At 39.1% G+C, this 19,166-nt stretch overlaps 1 protein-coding gene and 1 long non-coding RNA gene across 7 annotated transcripts in view; one reads left to right on the forward strand and one right to left on the reverse strand.

Moving 5' to 3' along the window:
* The window catches only part of rtel1 (regulator of telomere elongation helicase 1), a 110,538-nt gene continuing 91,372 nt past the window's right edge, over positions 1-19,166 (reverse strand). For 2 of the 6 annotated variants that reach the window (XM_068000558.1, XM_068000559.1), the window contains exons 29-36: positions 18,536-18,746; positions 15,234-15,377; positions 12,208-12,351; positions 11,395-11,640; positions 8,849-9,049; positions 7,263-7,493; positions 4,053-4,153; positions 1-367 (exon numbers count right to left, since the gene is read on the reverse strand). In XM_068000558.1, the coding sequence (XP_067856659.1) occupies positions 233-367; positions 4,053-4,153; positions 7,263-7,493; positions 8,849-9,049; positions 11,395-11,640; positions 12,208-12,351; positions 15,234-15,377; positions 18,536-18,746 (1,413 nt within the window). In that variant the 3' untranslated portion in view covers positions 1-232. The other 4 variants (XM_068000560.1, XM_068000561.1, XM_068000562.1 and 1 more) reach the window with 4 other exon arrangements.
* LOC137335274 (uncharacterized) lies at positions 227-12,461 on the forward strand. The gene is made up of 4 exons (XR_010966382.1): positions 227-704; positions 2,332-2,509; positions 3,619-3,747; positions 7,482-12,461. It is a non-coding gene; the product is annotated as an uncharacterized lncRNA (long non-coding RNA).

Genomic DNA, 19,166 nt, shown 5'->3' on the forward strand with positions numbered 1-19,166 from the left:
TACGGTTTGTCAAAATATTTTTTATTCACATACTCTCAATGAAGCTGACAGTTACAAAAATCGGAAACTCCCTGAAATAATGTGTACGATTAATTCAAAAAGTTACTATCAGACATTTTGATATTGTCTTAAAAACAATTTTAAATAGGATCATTTAAGCCCAAATAAAACACTGCATCTTTATGAAAAATCACAGACCTTTTCCTTTATCTTCGTTATGCAGAATACTAGGTCAGTCAAGAATGTTCCTTGTGAAGAGACTGTCCATGACTTCATACGCAGACTGTGGATCGTCTGCCCAAAAGAAAACTTGCCTCAAGTACCTTCTGTTGGTGGTTTCTTTGCACTGTGGGCACTTCTTATTTTTCTGGAAATTGACAGGAAAATGAAATGTTTGGAAATGGTGCTGCACTACAACACATTTTTATATTTTGAACCTTGGACTGTTGACAGGTTCAGGGGAATGACAGTCTTTAGACCACTCCATTTTGTTCAGCTCACACAATGGGCTGGATTTTGCTGTGGGTAGCGAACCTTGCACTTGCCCATATAAGGAGTTTTTGCATGGCACGTTCCTGAAAATTAGAAATCCAAAAAGGATGGGGCCCTCGACAGGGCATTTGGGACCTGTGTGAACAAGACAAGCAGCTGTGTATCTCCTTAACCAATCAAACTGAAGCAGCACAAAGCCCGAACCAGGAAGTGTAAGTTTGAATTTACTATTCTATGTCAAATCAGGTACAGAAAGCAAAATAAAGAGAGGGTAAGAAAGATGTAAAAGTTAATTTTCGGAGTCAGAGAGGTTGTTTGGCAGTAATTAAGACTTACCACGCCGGCACTTAGACTTGAAATGACAAGACTTAAATTTTTTTTGGCGAGTTTAGTTCATATCTACCGCACAAATACAGGAACTTCACGCCATTCAATACATTTGAACGGTGAGGTACCTTTTTTGCACAGCTTTTGGAAGAGAATCGCATCTGGTACAGCAACTTCTGGATTTCCACGTTTGACTACGCATGTGCGGTCCTAGAAGTTACTGTCTGATTTGCACGTGAATAACAGTGAGCACAGTTAGCCTCACCATTATTTTTAGTACAAAATCCATCCCGATATTTAAAGCAAGAAAAGGTATTCCAATGTCAAGAATAGCCTTATTAAAGTAATATTAGTCGTATAGAAATAACACTTAAAAAATACCTTTTTCAATCTGTCCTACCTTATTTTTTCTAACCTGGTTTTCATTTTTTACAAAAAGTAAAATATCTTAGTTTCCCATTATCCATTTTGGAGGTGGGAGCAAGTTTGAAAAACAAAGGTTTTTTCAATCAAGCCAGATATTGAAGATTAATGTGGTTGTAACCAGGTCAATCTTTGACATGTTGTTGTATTTGAAAATTTAGAAGAGGCTGTTGAATAAGGGCCCTTAGAATGCAATGGTTTCTCAATGAGTAAACCTTACTGTGGTGCTGGAATAGTTATTTGACCGAAAAATCAAATATCACTATTTTCCTCCCACAAAAATATTTATGGTTTCACAAAGAGTAGGAGAAATCTGGAACTCTTACTCCTACCTCCCCCCTCTCCAAAAGGCTGTGGATGCTGGGTCAATTGAAACTTTAAAGACAGGGGTAGATTTTGTTAGGTAAGGGTATCGAGGGATTATGGAGTATCCGGGTTACTGGTGTTGAGGTACAGATCAGCCATGATCTAATTGAATGGCCTCCTCCTGTTCCTATGTTCACATTATTTCCTAGATTTATGAACAACAAAATGCAATTGAGGCATTTTAGTTTTTTCATATACTGTATGATGGGATGTTTTTACATTTTTATCTGTAACTTAACAGTCTCCAAGAACTGATGATTATAGTTTTGACATTTGAATCACTGCACAGAATTTTTTGGTGTAACAGTAGACTTTAATTTATGCAATGTATTAAAAATTGCTTGTTAAACATTTTATATCAATATAACTGGTTGATTATTCAGAACCATTATATATCAATGTCTTAAATTAGGACAAACATGGACAAAATACTAGTTAGCTGTGGGAAATTCTAGAGGAAGACCATTGTATAACATGTAACCAGAGAACTGCTCTTCAGCATACTATCAAATTACAAGGCACCCTGCATCAGGGGCCCTACTGATGGAAATAATATAGTAATTGGAAATTACCTTGAATGGAAAATTGCTCACATGTAACTAGGGCCATCAACAGAAGGGGCAATCCCCTTTAACATTTTTGGGTAATGACAAAATCATTATTGGGCCAGATTTTCCTCTGAAAATAACACGGCTCACCGTTATTTCTGTGAATCTGGTACAGCAACTTCCGGCGATGGCACATGCGCAGTCAAACGTGGAAATTTGGAAGTTGGTCTACTAGATGCCCTGCTCCTCCATAAACTGAGAATGACATCTCGCCGGCTGACTCACTGTTCAAATGAATGGAATGAAGTTTCTCTACTGCCCTGATGGATACAAACTAATCTCGCCAAAAAAAGGTATGTCAAGTTATTGCCAAACAACCTCTTTGGCACTGAAAATTAATTTTTACAAATGTGGAGTCTCATTCCTTCAGATTTTTTAATTATTATTGGCTATTAAAATTTGTTTTTTGACTTTTTCTTTGTCTCTTTTATCTCTGTCTCTTGATTCAATCTTTCTTACCCTCTCTTTATTTCGCTTTCTGTACCTTATCTGATATTTCCTGGTTCTGACTCTTTGCTGCTCATCAGATGCTTTAATCTGATTGGTTAAGGGGATAGACAGTTGCTTGCCCTGTTCATACAAGTCCCACATACCCTACAGAGGGCACTGTTTTGGATTTGGCCTATTGGATCTGTGTAGGCTGTTTGCTGGAGCAATCCATAATCCCACTGCCCGGCTCTTCCTCCACAGCCCTGTAGCTTCCTGTTTGAAATATTTATCTAACTTTCCCTTAAAAGATGCAATGGCCTCTGCCTCAACCATTTCCTGTGGCAAAGCATTCCATCTCCAACAACCCTCTAAGTTTAAAAAAAATCCTAAACTCTTTCCTCACTTTTTGGTGAGGATGTTAAATTAATGAACCTTTGTCACCATCCCCCCAACCAGAGAAGAGAGTCTTTGTCTCTTCACCCTATCAAAACCCTTCATAATTTTAAAAACCTGTTAAATTTCCTCTTAGCCTTGTCTGTTCCAGTGGAAATAGTCCCAGTATCTCAAGTCTCTCCTCATAACTAGTTTCTCTTCTCTGGCATCATTGTGGTGAATCTACACTGTACATATATTATGCCTTTACTCGTCTTTATATAATTAGGTTCCTAAACCTGCAGTTAATACCCCAATTGTGGCTTCACCATTGCCTTGCATAAATTATTACTTTTTTTTATTCTTGTACTCTATTCCCCCATAAGAACCCAACATGCTACTGGTCTTGTCTATGGTTTTATCTACCTACATTGGCAGTTTCTGGGAATGATGTATTTGAACCCTTGGGTCTGTCTCTATATCTACATTTTTCTATTTTCCATCAGTCACATTGTTGTGGGAAGGCAACGAGCAGAGGCTAAAGCCTTCCAATGGAGCCAATATCACAAGCAGTCTTCTCAATAGACTGTTCTTATGCCAGTTTTTCTGCAGTTTAGGAAGTGCCATAAGTCTGAGAAGAAGTTACAACTTAATATGGGCCACTGAAAGCAGAAGTTGGCAAAGAAAGAAAAAACTTCAAACTATCAAAGGGGGAAAAAAAGGACTTCTGGTGAGTCCAAATGAGAGCATTTATGTGAATCAAACTTTTGTAATAACCAGTTATCTAACATGAATTGAATGGACAGATAGTACTGAAAAAATCCAAATAAACCCCCATCTGTTTTTGAATACACATGTTCTAAGTAACCACATTTTCAGCCTGTCAATTTTCTCAGATTTGATTATTTGGACACTGCTTTAGCTAAGCAGTGTTCTGATTTTCAAAAGTATATATAGAACAAATATAAAAATTACAACATCTTCATTGCTAATCAGGCTCTTTTTTTAACTAATAAATTAGAAAGCTAGTCTAACCTTCAACAACTGCTTCCAACAAGACCTGCAGCAGGTGAATTCACAGGATTGACAATTAAATGGCACTGTTGCATCAATTCTGCATAGAATGCAGTGGTAACCTAGCAGAATATGTTGCAAAGTTTATAACATTTCTTTTGGAAAAAAACCCTACAAATTCATATTAATTAGCTGGTCTTGGTGTCACATGTTTCAGTACATTCAATGCAGAAAAAATTAAACACTTCAAGTAGCAGATGCCAGTAAAGGGGAATCTTTGCTCTTCCAAAGAATTTGCATTCAGACTCAGTTGCTGGATCTGCCTATTTCAAAAACTGTTACCACAGCTGCCATAATGGCCACTAAAATGTCCATATTGCAGTACATGCAACACCTGCTATAGCAGAAACAACTGTGGAGCTGTTTTAACTACACAAAAAAAAGCAATTAATCAGTAACGTAATAACAATATTGGGTGAACAGGTGACTTATAGACCATTAGAAATGAAAGGTTCGGGCTCAAATTCTGGCACGTGCCCAAGTTCTATATATCAACAGGACATGGGGTGGAAATTCACAAATGCAGTATGTCTTTCGACTAGCTGTTCTAACACTGTGTGCCTGATTAGTGTAGGTTTCAACAATGTAACTCCAAAAAGGAGAATCACACTACTGAAACAAAATCTAACATTTAAGGACAATAATACACAGTATCTATTAAAAAAAACAAAATGGAAGAACACAAATGAGTTAAACTTAACTAACTGATTTTCAAAAGATGTACTAATTGAGACAAGTTCATCTTTGAAAAAACAGGGAGTCTAGGAGTGACCAGTAGTCTTTTTCATTCTGTATGTTGATCGGATAGTGTTGGACACTTAAATTCAGTATTAGCTGAGGATGCCATCAAATTAGACTGCACGAGGCACTCATTAAATAATCAGCTTTTATTGATGAGTTATATCACAATTCGCCCTAAAGTAATATAAAACTGGTTTCACTTTTTCCTATATATATGCAGCTCAATTAGGAGCTTTCAAATTATTATACTTCAATCTGTTTAAGCCATATGAACCTTACAATTTTGAGCCCTGAAACACATGTACATGCATGTATCTAATTAGTCTTTTAAGTTGTTCTCCCTTATATCAATGTTTTATACTAGTTAATGAGTCAGCCTGGCTCAGTTGGTAGCACTCTTGCCTCAGTCAGGTCATGGGTTCATAGTCCCACTCCAGACACAGAGACACATAATCTAGGCTGACACTTTAGTGCAGTACTGAGGGGGTGTTGCACTTCAGAGGTGCTGTCTTTCGGATGAGAGATTAAACTGAGGCCCCGTCTTCCAGTTCAGGTTCCCATGACACTTAAAAGGATGGGCGTTCTTCTGGTTAAGGCCAGTATTGGCTGGGAAGCACTTTGGGATGCCCCATCACCAAGAACGCCTACTTCCGTCTCCGCCCCTGTCTCAGTTCATCTGCTGCTGAATCCCTCATCCGAGCCTTTGTTACCTACTATTCAAATGCTTTCCTAGAGGTCTCTCATCTTCTGCCCTCCATAAACTTGAGCTCATCCAAAACTCTGCTGCCCGTATTGTAACTCGCACCAAGTCCCGTTCTCCCATCACCCCTGTGCTTGCCGACCTACATTGGCTCCCGGTTCGGGAGCGCCTCGATTTTAAAATGCTCATCCTTGTTTTCAAATCCCTCCATTACCTCACCCCTCTCTATCTCTGTATCCTCCTCCAGCCCTACAACTCTCTGCGATCTCTGCACTCCTCCAATTCTTGCCTCTTGCACATCCCCGATTTTAACTGCTCCACTATTGGCAGCCATGCCTTCAGCTGCCTAGATCCTAAGCTCTGGAATTCCCTACCCAAAACCTCTCCGCCTCTCTCCTCCTTTAAGGTGCTCCTTAAAACCTACCTCTTTGACCAAGCTTTTGGTCACCTGTCCTAATACCTCCTTATGTAGCTCGGGGTCAGATTTTGTTCAATAACGCTCCTGTGAAGCGCCTTGGGACGTTTTACCATGTTAAAGGTGCTATATAAATGCAAGTTGTTGATGTTGTCCTGATGATATGAAAGGCGCTATTTAAATGCAAATTCTTAATTTAATTATTTACTCTTTCCTACATCCGTTTCTTAAAAACTACTTTGTAAGAAAGAAAATTACACTTGTGACCACCATTTGCTGAAGCACTACAATGTGCACAGCAGCCACCCTGCCCCATAACTGAACCTCATATCAGGAAGTTATTCCTCACCGAAAGATCGATCCATGGAATGGACTTCTAGATAGGGTAGTGGAGGCGAAAACCCTGGAATCATTTATGAAATAATTAGATGCCATAATTGGGGGAATGTAGGGTCTTTCAAACTACTGTATTAAAGGAGCATACAGCAGCCTTCCTTAATGACAAGTCACCATAAAATAAAACCACCATATTGTCTCTGACAAGTTCAAGGTTTTTTTAAAATTAGTCTAAGTCAGCATGCAGTATTAAGATAATATGCAATGGAACTTGCATAAAAAACAAGCAAGTCTGTCCCGAGTCGTGCGCCTTATGTTTTTCAGTAAAGCACTGAATCCTGCTGCTTATCCTCTAGGTATTCACTTTGCTTTTCTTACAATGAACCCTGTCTTTGGTATTCATAGAGGCGAATGAACAATTTGGAACCAAGTCAGTTTGTCCAATTAAAAAAAAACTTGCATTTATACAGCACCTTTCACAATCTCAGAATGTCCCAAAGTGCTTTACAATAAATTAAGTGAAGTGTTGTCACTGTTGTAACGTAGGGAGTGCGGCAACCAATTTACACAAACAGCAATGAAATAAGTGACCAGATTATGTTTTAGGTGCTGGTTGGGGAATAAATGTTGGTCAGGACACCGGGAGAATTCCCATGCTCTTCAAATAGTGCTGTGGAATTTTTTTTTATGGCCACCTGAAAGGGCAGATGTCTCATCTGAAAGACGGAGGTGAGAGTGCTACCACTGAGTCACAGCTGACTGACACTGCAAGGATATGATACTTTGTCTGGAAAAGGGGGAAGCAGGGAGGAGGGAAAAAGCCTAAAAGTAGTACACTTTTTAAAATTGAAATTTAATGTACAAAGTCTTTTTTGGGGGGGGGGGGGGAAAAGAGAGTCAGGATTATACAGTCTAATTCTGAGAAGTATTTTAGTCAACTAGAGCTTTGTTTTTGAATATATTAATTCATGTAACTTACCAAACTTCAAATTCACATAGGAGGAGAAAGGCAGCAATGATTCATTTGTTGATGGGGGTCGTATGCTTTTCGTACCCATCTCTTGAACTTCAGAGGGACAGTTTTTTACCATATTGTCATTAATACAATGCAAAGTGCTTGGTTTCCCCAAGACACTCGAGAGCTTTGGTTTTCCACTGCTTGAAAAGAATGCTGAAATCTTGCTTTGTGTCGTTCCAGGTCCTTCAGCTACTAAAAATATAATTGGTCAAAAACAGAAAAAACCTTCATCACACAGGGACAACATGTGACAGAATGTCCAGATATACTTAAACGTCAAATAAACAAACATTAAATTTTGTCTGCTCTACCTCGGGTATCTACCTACTGGAAGCTCAATCACAGCTCCAATGGATATTATAAAATGGTTGTGTATTTGCTATTTTGGTTTTGGGAAAAAAAGTCTTCAAAGATTATTGGCATGGTTACAGAATGTTTCTACATCATTATTGAAGGTTTTAATTTCCTTCTGTACTACTGAAAACACAGTTCCTCACTCCACATCTGATCTAAATATATCTTTCTGTTCAACTAATTTACCCACTTATTTACAGACTTATCAAGTCTCTAATTTCAAGAGGTGGTCAGTTTTTTTGGGAGAAAAAAATTCATGGGAGAGCAAAAAATAAATAATCTTATTCATAGGAACAGGCGTAGGCCATTCAGCCTCCCGAGCCTGTTCCACCATTCAATTGGATCACGGCTGATCTGTATCTCAACTCCACCTGCTCGCATGTTTTAATAAATTTGCAGTAGATTTTTAAAAAAATTCATTCATGGGATGTGGGCGTTGCCGGCAAGGCCAGCATTTATTGCCCATCCCTAATTGCCCTTGAGAAGGTGGTGGTGATCCGCTGCAATAGATGTGACTGTTTTCCTTAAAATGTCTCTGTTTTCAATGGTCTCACCATGGCAATTAGGGATGCGCAATAAATGCTGGCCTTGCCAACGACACCCACATCCCATGAATGAATGAATGAAAGAAAGAAAATTCAGTGCTGCAGATGAGTTTATTCGGCAAGACCACCACCAGGTCACAGGACTTTCAACTGGCTACAATACGAGCTTTTAGGGCTTAAATCATCACAGTTAGTGCCAATAAATAATAATCCAATTTTTTGGGGGAGCTGCTCTCGTCCAATACCAGGAGAAGAAAGAAAAAGTAAAAGGTTTTATAGATAGAAAAGGGTTATGATAGATTATTTTAAGTTAGATAGAAAAAAAGAAATAACATTGAAGGGTAATTAAAATAGTCACACTTAAAATGTGCTCAATATTACAGTAGTAAAGTTACTCCTGATTAGAATGATTTTAGTACTGGAATATTAATATTTACTTCAGTATTACAGTCAGGGCTGAAAACACAAGAACCGGCTAGTCCATGAACATGTACTCTAAGGGTTAAAACATTAACTACAACAAACTAAAGTTATATAAATTAAAAGTACTTATGGATTCTGTGCATATTTATTATAATATTGCTGGCTAGGAGATTATCTTGTGAAAGACAGTAAATGACCATTATAGATGCCAGGATATATTCTTACCATTCTCATTATTGCTGGCACTTTGGTTTACAGTCAGGACTATGTGTTTAGGGAGTTTCTCATCAGTCTTGTTCAGAATTCCCCCTGGTCTCTCAGGCTGATGCTCCTTCTCAATGAATTGCTTACAGTCTGTTCCCGTCAGCTCTTCACATATCTGGTTAAACTGTTGTTTGTGATGTGCTCTAACAAATATGTAAAATTCTGTGAACATATAATTAACAAACATTGCAACTGTTCTTGCAGGCCAGGATTTCATCTTTATTAAAAACAAAACTGCCTTGCTAGCCCTTGAAAAGGACACCATATTGTTTTCAATGCCCCAAAGACAGTTCTCCAGAAGCAGAGCTGTGAACACTGCATACACAAGGTATCAACAGAATTTTCTGTTAAATTGCCCGTATCCATTCTGGTTGCCACCGCAGAGTTGCCCAAGGATCTATCCTTGGTCCCCACCTCTTACTCATCTAAATGCTGCCTCTTGGTAACATGATCTGCAGACAATGGGCCAGCTTCCACATCAATGCTTATGGGACCCAGCTTGACCTCTCTCAATCCCTCTACAGATTTTTATTAGGTAATGGCATCAAGGGATATGGATCAAAGGCAGCAAATTGAGTTGATGTACAGATCAGCCACGATCTGATTGAGTCGTGGAAACAGGCTTGAGGAGCTGAAAGGAACAGGAATAAACCAATGTTCTTGTTGGAGTTTGAAAGTGGCAGGTCATACATATGCTTACTTCAAAACTTTCAGATTGAAGCTAAAGAGTCCCAAGCAGGAGCTCTCAGACTTCGCTACAGAATCCTTATAAAAGCAAGCATATTGGTTTAACAATGTCTTGGTTATTTAGACAAAGATTTTAGCATATAAATTAAGGGAAGAACATACCACTATTATAAAAAAAAGGACACATGCAATCAATACAAGTCTCATATTCTGAATTCAAATTAATTGATCGCACATGCAATCAGTATCAAATAGCACAGAATCCAGATTAAGGGAGAACGTGCAATCAACATCAAATTCAGATTAAGGCATTGATACTCCATTTACTGCTGATTGCATCACAAAAAAAACTGCAAGACTCCACACCTCCAAAGACAACACTGTCACTCAGCAACGTAAATGCCAAAAGAGACAGTCATGTTTTTTGGCTGAAGAGTTTAAATTCACAGAATTTTCAGAAGGCCTTTGATAAAGTCCCACATAAGAGGTTAGTGTGCAAAATTGGGGGTAATATACTGGCATGGATTGAAAATTGGTTAACAGACAGGAAACAAAGTGTAGGAATAAATGGGTCTTTTACAGGGTGGTAGGCAGTGACTAGTGGGGTACTGCAGGGATCAGTGCTTGGGCCCCAGCTATTCACAATATATATCAATGATTTGGATGAGGGACCGAAATGTAATATTTCCAAGTTTGCTGACGACATAAAACTAGGTGGGATTGAGAGTTGTGAGGAGGATGCAAAGAGGTTTCAAGGTGATTTAGATGTTGAGTGAGTGGGCAAATACACGGCAGATGCAATATAACATGGATAAATGTGAAGTTATCCACTTCGAAAGGAAAATCAAAGGCAGAGTATTATTTAAATAGTGATAGATTGGGAAATGTTGATGTACAAAGGGACCTGGGTGTCCTTGTACACCAGTCACTGAAAGCAAACATGCAGGTGCAGCAAGCAGTTAGGAAGGCAAATGGTATGTTGGCCTTCATTGTAAGAGGATTTGAGTACAGGAGGAAGGATGTCTTACTGCAGTTATACAGGGCCTTGGTGAGACCACACCTGGAATAGTGTGTGCAGTTTTGGTCTCCTTGCCTAAGAAAGGATATACTTACTATAGAGGGAGTGCAGCGAAGGTTCACCAGACTGATTCCTGGGATGGCAGGACTGTCATATGAGGAGAGATTGGGTCGACTAGGCCTGTATTCACTAGAGTTTAGAAGAATGAGAGGAGATCTCATTGAAACGTACAAGATTCTGACACGGCTAGGCAGATTGGATGCAGGGAGGATGTTTCCCCTGGCTGGGGGGGGGTCCAGAACGAGGGGTCACAGTCTCAGGATATGGGGTAGGACATTTAGGACTGAGATGAGGAGAAATTTCTTCACTCAGAGGATGGTGAACCTGTGGAATTCTCTACCACAGAAGGCTGTGGACACCAAGCCACTGAATATATTTGAGATAGATAGATTTCTAGACACAAAAGGCATCAAGGGGTATGGGGAGAGAGCAGGAATAAGGTATTAAGATAGAGAATCAGCCATGATCATATTGAATGGTGGAGCAGGCTCAAAGGGCCGAATGGCCTACTCCTATTTTCTATGTTTCACACTCTACAGAGTCAATGAAGCGGATGTAGTTCCACTGATCAGTACAGACTTTCCCCAATCACCAGAGAATGTAATAGTACCCAGGAAAGAATCATGACTATCTTAGAAACTAGCCAACCATATAGTACAGGGAGCTAGATGCTGCATTGTAGAACTACAACAGACATAACTTCACCATGAGACTCAGTATGAACAAGATACCAGATACTTACTTCTTAGCAAATGAAAATCCTCAGATTTTTCTGTAAAGAGAGCAGCTATTTCAGACACCATGTTGTCATAGTTATCAGTCTTTTTATATGTCTGAAGTACTGTTGAGAATCTGTTGTATTTAATAGGTCCTAAAGCTTTCTTAGCATCATTAATATAAGCAGCAAGTAAATGCTGTTTCTTCTGGTCTGCTGATGTTTTTGAAGACGTAGCTGTCGAAACAGTTGGCTCAGAATTACAGATGTCACCTATATTTAAGGCAGACAAAAACCTACATTAATACAATTTATAAATCAGTCATCTTAGATAAAATAATTTCCTGAAAAATCTCTACATTTTTCTGTAATTGCAAGTGTATTTACTTGATGCAACTTAAACATACACAAAGAATTCCCAACTTTCTCAGTTCAAGGTTTTCCTAAGGGGACTGCTCTTTATTTTTTATAAAAGTAAAAATGTGAAAATACTTCAACTTATCATTTGAGATTATAGTTACATAAAATGTTGAGATCTTGTATATGAAATATTAAAAAATGACAAGTCAAACAATAAATCAGCTCAGTGATCTATCTACAATTGAGTTTAGTTACATTTCATAAATGTTCTACACTATAGGGCTTTTGAATTAGGACTGTTGGTAAGGGAATTCGAACAGCAACTTTTTCCTTCCTAATACAAAAGCATTTTGAAGATGGAGTACCAAAATGGAATTTAAAAAAAAAAGTCAGTTTTAATATGATTAACAAAAGAATCTGCCTAATACAGTCTATATATATATATATATATAATATATATAAACAAAAGAATCTGCATACCTTTGCTAACCTGCCCACAGTTTAAGTGTAGTCCCCCTTTGTTGAGATGTGTGCAAGCGTTTAGCTGTTGAGAAGAACTTGCTGAAGATGTAAATTTGTTCTCTGCAGAGACAGCAGGCTCAAACTTCCATGTATTCTCACTACCTGTATTTTTCATAAATTGATGGATTATAATTATCCTGCTTTAAGCAGAAGGGCAGCACTTTGCAGTTTTACAGTCATCCTACAGTGATCAGAGTATAATTTTTAGATAACAATGCAATAATAATTTTTACCTTCACAATTAATATGATTCACATTTATTATACTGTACATAGAATTCAGATGATGTTATAAAAGAAAGTAACATATTAAAAAAAATGTTCTGGTTATAGAAGTAAAATTTGAAGTTTTGTGACCCCATAATATTTCCCCCTCCATTCTTGTTATCAGCAACTCCTGCTAAGAAAGGTTTCACATATGCCGATAGTTCTCAGCAGTTTTAGCAAACTATTGGATCAAGAGGTAGGTATCAAGCTAAATCCTTATTCAGAATCCATACACAAACTTTCTACCAAGGGTTGGTAGACAGTGACCAAGATTTGGAATCCTGACTGCTTTTCCCATTCCCCCCCCTTCCTATTCCAATGGTACTGAGGCCAATAGTTGTGCCTCTTCCCCCTACCTAGCTAAGATTAACTAACTCAGTGAAACCAGGGACTGAACCAGAGACCTGATGCCAGCAAATACAGAATGTCGATATGGAAATTTACACTAAGCTGACATTATCGATCACCCCCACACTGCAATTTTCTCTACTCATCTCCTGATGGAAGAGCTGACACTGGGGTATGATCCATGAGTGTGAATAACCCTCCCATAGGTGACTGGCAAAAGAACCAAAGGCAACATAAGGAAACACTTTTTTACGCAGCAAGTAGTTATGATCTGGAATGCGCTGCCTGAAAGGGTGATGAAAGCAGATTCAGTCGTGGCTTTCAAAAAGGAATTGGATAAATACTTGAGGGGAAAAAATCTGCAGGACTATGGGGAAAAGAGAGGGGGAATGGGACTAACTGGATTGCTCTTACAAAGAGCCGGTCCGGGCTCAATGTGCTGTAACTATTCTACGATTCCAGCTCATGCAAGTGTCCATTTTTCATGAGTCTAGTGAGTGTCAGCAACTTATTCTTCCGAGGGAGGGAGGAGCATCACAGTTGAGTCTGATTCACGTCCTCATCTGACATTCACACTTTACATACTTCTAGCAGGACTCGTAAGCTAGAGATCTCAATCTACTTTTGTTCTTAGCTTGGGAACCCTTAACCCAAATGCAGCTGCTCTACTGCAGCCCTACACGAGAAAAGCACAAACCAGGAATCAAATCTGAAACCTGCTGAGCCTGTATGGTGGAGTAATGTTAATTTGGTGTATTCCAGATACAGATTTTTATGTACATATAAGCACAGGAGAAAGCAGACAGCAATTTCTGAAGTGAAAGCAAGTGTTTGTTCTAGGAAACAGAATTTTGCAACTCAAGGAGATTCTTTATTTGCATTTCCTGGTAAACTAATATTGTGGGTTCTCCATTTTTCTGCATACGAGAATAACTAGGGGTCTCAGCTTTCGTTAAAAAACCCAGCAATTTTTCAGTTAAAATTCAATGCTAGAAAACTTTTGCACAATTTCCTTTACTGTAATTTTTACCCCACTTTTCCTTAAATCAGGTTATGTTGGTATTTTCATTTTTTTTTAATAGTATGTTGAAGAGATGACTGAAGAGATGACAGAAAAGAACAGGCACCATCTCCATGTGCAGCTGAAAGAGGCACAAAGAACAAAGCCTCTGACTCAAAAACTGCAATATTTTCATTAATTATAGGAGTTGACAAGTCTGTCAATTTCAGGAGAAAAATCAGTAAAACCTGATTAGGAACAGAGTTTACAGTGTTTAAAAACCTTCAAGAATATCATACTCAAATTGAGGTTATGCAGCACTGACTACAATACTGCAACAGAATTATAAACTCCCTACAGTCGATTTGATTAGGTCGAACTTCTATTTGACCCTCTTTGGGCACCTCATGCCATGCACTATTCACTGATCAAAGAGACTGGCAGGTGAATTGCACTTAGAACTCTGACAATGCTACTTGTTAACTGACTTCCAGGAGAGGCAGTCAATTTGACCTCTGATTTTTCTATTACTCCCACACCCTGGTGGGTATAGGAAATCAATGTGTTGATAAGTTGTTGGTGCAAGGTGAAACCTTCCACAGGTATGACATCTTGGTACAGCAATGTGCCCTGCCACACAACTGCTTTGAATATTTGCCTTGTGGAAGCCTTTATTATACAGACTAGATTTCAATGAAACATAATTCCTTAAAGTAAAAGAAATTTAAAAAAAGGGCTGTTCTACTTTGCCTCTCATGTTTGGAACTGCATGCTCAGGTTTACAAATCCTTCACCAGTAAGATGGTGGCAGACTTCATTAAACCTCTTTTTGTGATGAGGTTATGGCGTTAGGGAAGAGCAAAGAGAGAAGAGGAAGAAAGGAAATGGAAATAAATTAATGATTAATGCATCATTCATTCTCTTTTGAAATCTTAATGATTGACAGGTCTAAAAGGTAAACACCAGCTCATGTATTTCAGAATCAACGACTCTTCCAGTTAGAATTTCTTAACCGGAGGCAGAGATTTTCTGGCCATAGTATTTTGGGAAGAGGTTTCAAAATTGAACATAAAATGTGTGTGGGGGGAAACACCTATTAGCTACTTCCTTTTTATTGCCTGCAAGCGCCTCAATCGTCTCCAGCAGTAAATACTAAAGAACATTTAAGATCAACCACATTACAATTTACTGGAAAATGAAACAGGAAGAAAGATAAACTTATTTTTCTTTGGATGTTATATCCACAGGGCTGTCTGATTGTTACACAAAACAGCTTATTTGTAAAATGGATTCCTCCTTAAGAAAAACAGGTAATAAACTAATGCATTCTACTGGTTAATGCAGGAATTCCGTGCATCTAAACTGTGTACCTGCATTTGCTTCCTGCTCTACTCTTTGCCTTTCCTCTCTTGGAACTGCATGCTCAGGTTTAAATCCACATCCTTCACCAGTCAGATTATGGCAGGCTTCATCAAACCTCTTTTTGTGATGTGGCCGAACAAATTGATAAAAATCTGTTTAAAAATAGTATTTAAAATCTATTAGAACCACAACAACAAAATATATCTCAAGACAATAAGTTGTCATTACCGTATAACATGACAGCGCACTCAAGGCACAGCCTGACAAAGTCATACAGTATCGGGTCGATGAGCCAACATTCCAGGGTCCTCCAGTCCCAATGACTCACTACAGCAGAGAAGGTTAAATGGAGATCCAACAAATGTATTCAAAATTATGAAGAATTTTGATAAGGTAAATAAGGAAAAGACCTTTCTGCTGGTTGGTGAGTCAGTAATTAGAGGATATAAATTTACCACCAAAAGAACAAAGGGAGTGGTTCGAAGATTTTTTTTTTATTCATTCATGGGATGTGGGCGTCACTGGCAATGTCAGCATTTATTGCTTATCCCTAATTGTCCTTGAAAAGGTGGTGGTGAGCCGCCTTCTTGAACGTTGCAGTCCGTGTGGTGAAAGTTCTCCCACAGTGCTGTTAGGTAGGGAGTTCCAGGATTTTGACCCAGTGATGAAGGAAAAGCGATATATTTCCAAGTCAGGATGGTGTGTGATGCAGGTGGTGGTGTTCCCATGAGCCTCCTGTCCTTGTCCTTCTAGGTGGTAGAGGTCGCGGGTTTGGGAGGTGTTGTCGAAGAAGCCTTGGCGAGTTGCTGCAGTGCATCTTGTAGATGGTACACACTGCAGCCACAGTGCACCAGTGGTGGAGGGAGTGAATGTTTAAGGTGGTGGATGGGGTGCTAATCAAGCAGGCTGTTTTGGACTGGATGGTGTTGAGCTTCTTGAGTGTTGTTGGAGCTGCACTCGTCTAGGCAAGTGGAGAGTATTCCATCATACTCCTAACTTGTGCCTTGTCAATGGTGGAAAGGCTTTGGGGAGTCAGGAGGTGAGTCACTCACTGCAGAATACCCAGCCTCTGACCTGCTCTTGTAGCCACAGTTTTTGTGTGGCTGGTCCAGTTAAGTTTCTGGTCAATGGTGACCCCTAGGATGTTGATGGTGGGGGATTCGGCGATGGTAATGCCGTTGAATGTCAAGGGGAGGTGGCTAGATTCTCTCTTGTTGGAGATGTACATTGCCAGGCACTTTTGTTAGACACAGGTCATGGAATGCTCTACCAGAGCAATGTTGCAAGCAAAATCCGTAATAGCTGTTAAAAAGAAAATGGTAATTATTTGAAAAGGAAAAAAATTAAAAAAGGTATGGGGAAAGGGCAGGAAACTGGAGCTAAGTGGGTACCTCAACCAGAAACAATCCCACTACCACTCTTCTGTGAGAATCGAGCCAAAGTACAGTTAATACCTCTGCCGCTATACCTTCATCTTACATAAGATTTTAAAAAATCTTTAATTGGCCCTATCTTTTAACTATTCTTTTACTTCTGTGTTTATAAAATCCTTTACTATTTTGCTTTGTTATGTCAATTTTTCTTCTTGCCCTCTCTTAACCTTTCTAATCTTTTTTGTTTCCTCTCTATATTTTCTATACTGTGCGTAATTTGCTTTTGTGGCAGCAGCCCTAGATTTGTCATATGTCTTTAAATCTTTAAATCTCTTTACTCATCTACAAAACTCCAGATTTTGCTCCACCCCTTTTACTTCCTGTGGGAGTAAGTCTCGTTTCAATCCTAAACAGCTCCTGTCCGAATGTTTCCCACTGCTTGTCCGCTGTTTCATCTGCCAATTTTTCTTTCCATTTTATTTGGGTTTGTTCCCTTTTTGGCTATTTTCCAATCAAGCTCCTTTAACCTTCACCGTCTCCTCTCCTTTCCAATTTTAATATCGAATCAAAGTATGTTATGGTTGCTGTTTTCCAGATGTTCCCCTACCTTCACCTACGCAGATTATCTGGGCTTTTTTCACAAGTGAAATACGGTTCCACTCCTGACCATGTATTCGGGTTCCCTTTAGTTTGGTCCAATAATATCCAAAGGAATGATCAGGCTTTGGAAGTTGCAGGAAATATATTCTATTGTGCATAACCCCTCACCACTTCCCCCGACCCCAAAACAAAGCTTTGCCATCAGAAAGCTAAGAGACCTGTGATATCTAAGTATGTGGATCAGTTTAATGGCAGAAAGTTCATCTGATAATAATTCCACCAATATTCAGATTGGTCAAAGGATACTGTGGGCATGATTTTAGCCTGGAAAAATGGGTGGGTTGGGGGGGGGGGGGGGGGGAAGTAAAAATTGCAAACATCTAAAACCTAAAGATATAAAACCCGCCCCAACCCACCCATTTCCGGTTTTCACAGGAGCGGGACGAGGGGCGGGCAACCAACCCGCTCTCAGGTGACAGGTCGGGCATTAAAAGCTTTTACGGAGGCTCCGGGCCTCTATTTTCAAAGCTTTTTTGATTTTAGCCTCTGGGGGCCGCCCCCCCCCCCGGAGACTGATCCCCTCCCCCCAAATCAACACTCACCTGAACGTGTCCTATTCCTGGCACTTTGCCTGTCCGATTGAGAGCCAGCCTGTCAAACAGGCTGGCTTGTCGGGCAGGAAACCAGCAAAAAAAAACACAACTTCCTTACGTCAAAATTGTACGGTCATCCAGGATACCCGTACTCCCAGGTATCCCAACAGGAATTCCACCCCGCCTCCCGGGCTAAAATTATGTCCAATGATTCAGAAGTAGATATGGTACCACTGAGAGGCTTGCTCAGTACATCCATACAGCAGCATCTCTATAAGACACATAAGGTTCCTTGTGAATTGCAACACTGTCACTGTTCTAGGGAGCTTGCAGGTAGGCGTAGGGGCTGAAACAGGCAATTTCAAAACATGAATTCTGCCAAAAGTACATAAATCTTCAGCACTAGCCTTGAGTAGTCAGCTGAAAATTCAGAACAAGTCACATTATAATACGCTAGCTGCATTTATAGTGCAGGTGATCAACTTTTACAGCTGGCTATGCCACTAATGCAAAGAGTGGCAATGATGTGCTTTTGAGTATTTATGCCATTGACTCAATGTGGCACTGATATTGAAAATATAGTACATAAAGGGTATAGGATCCACCAATCATACAGCCATTTCTACCTGTTTTTAGAAGGTGCAACTTATACAGTCACTTCATACACAATGAAAACCATAATTAGCAGAATATAGTTTTATATAATTTATGAAATCACAATACTTAACCCTTACAATTAGTTACCTCGCAGAAGATTGTGTTTTTTTGAATCTTCTGTAAAAAGAGCTGCCATTTCACCAAGCATGGTATCAAAATCATCCGTCCTCTTGTACTTTTGCATTGCTTCTGTAAAGCACTCATAGTTAGCCTTGCTGAGAGCCTGCTTCACAGCTACTATGAAAAATTTTGCCTTTTCTGCTTTTGTCTTCTCAGATGCTGGCAACACATCAAATCCCTAAACAAAAAATGTAACAAAATCAACCTTGCTCTGTAAAATAATCTAACCTATTGCTGAAAGGATTATGAAAAAAAGCTACCAAAATACAAGTAAGGATTGAAAAAAAAAGTTTTTTTCTGACAGGGACATTAACAACTTTTACGATTCAGCACTGGCTGAATACAACAGTTTCTAGCATTGAAGAGTAGGTGGGAAGGTTTTTATTAAATTTCTACTTGCATGTATGCAGACTTGCAAAAAACAAGTAACACCATGTTTTAGAATTAACTAAATTCAAATATATTTGTATTTTAAAAATAATTATGAAACAGTACTAACGCAAGTCATTGCACTCGTGAGGAAAATATTTATATTTAGGAACTTCCTCACTAATTGAATGAAATAGGTGTTCTACCATGTACCACTTCTTCATGTCTC

This window comes from Heptranchias perlo, chromosome 19 (assembly GCF_035084215.1).
Source record: "Heptranchias perlo isolate sHepPer1 chromosome 19, sHepPer1.hap1, whole genome shotgun sequence".
Lineage (NCBI taxonomy): Eukaryota > Metazoa > Chordata > Chondrichthyes > Hexanchiformes > Hexanchidae > Heptranchias > Heptranchias perlo.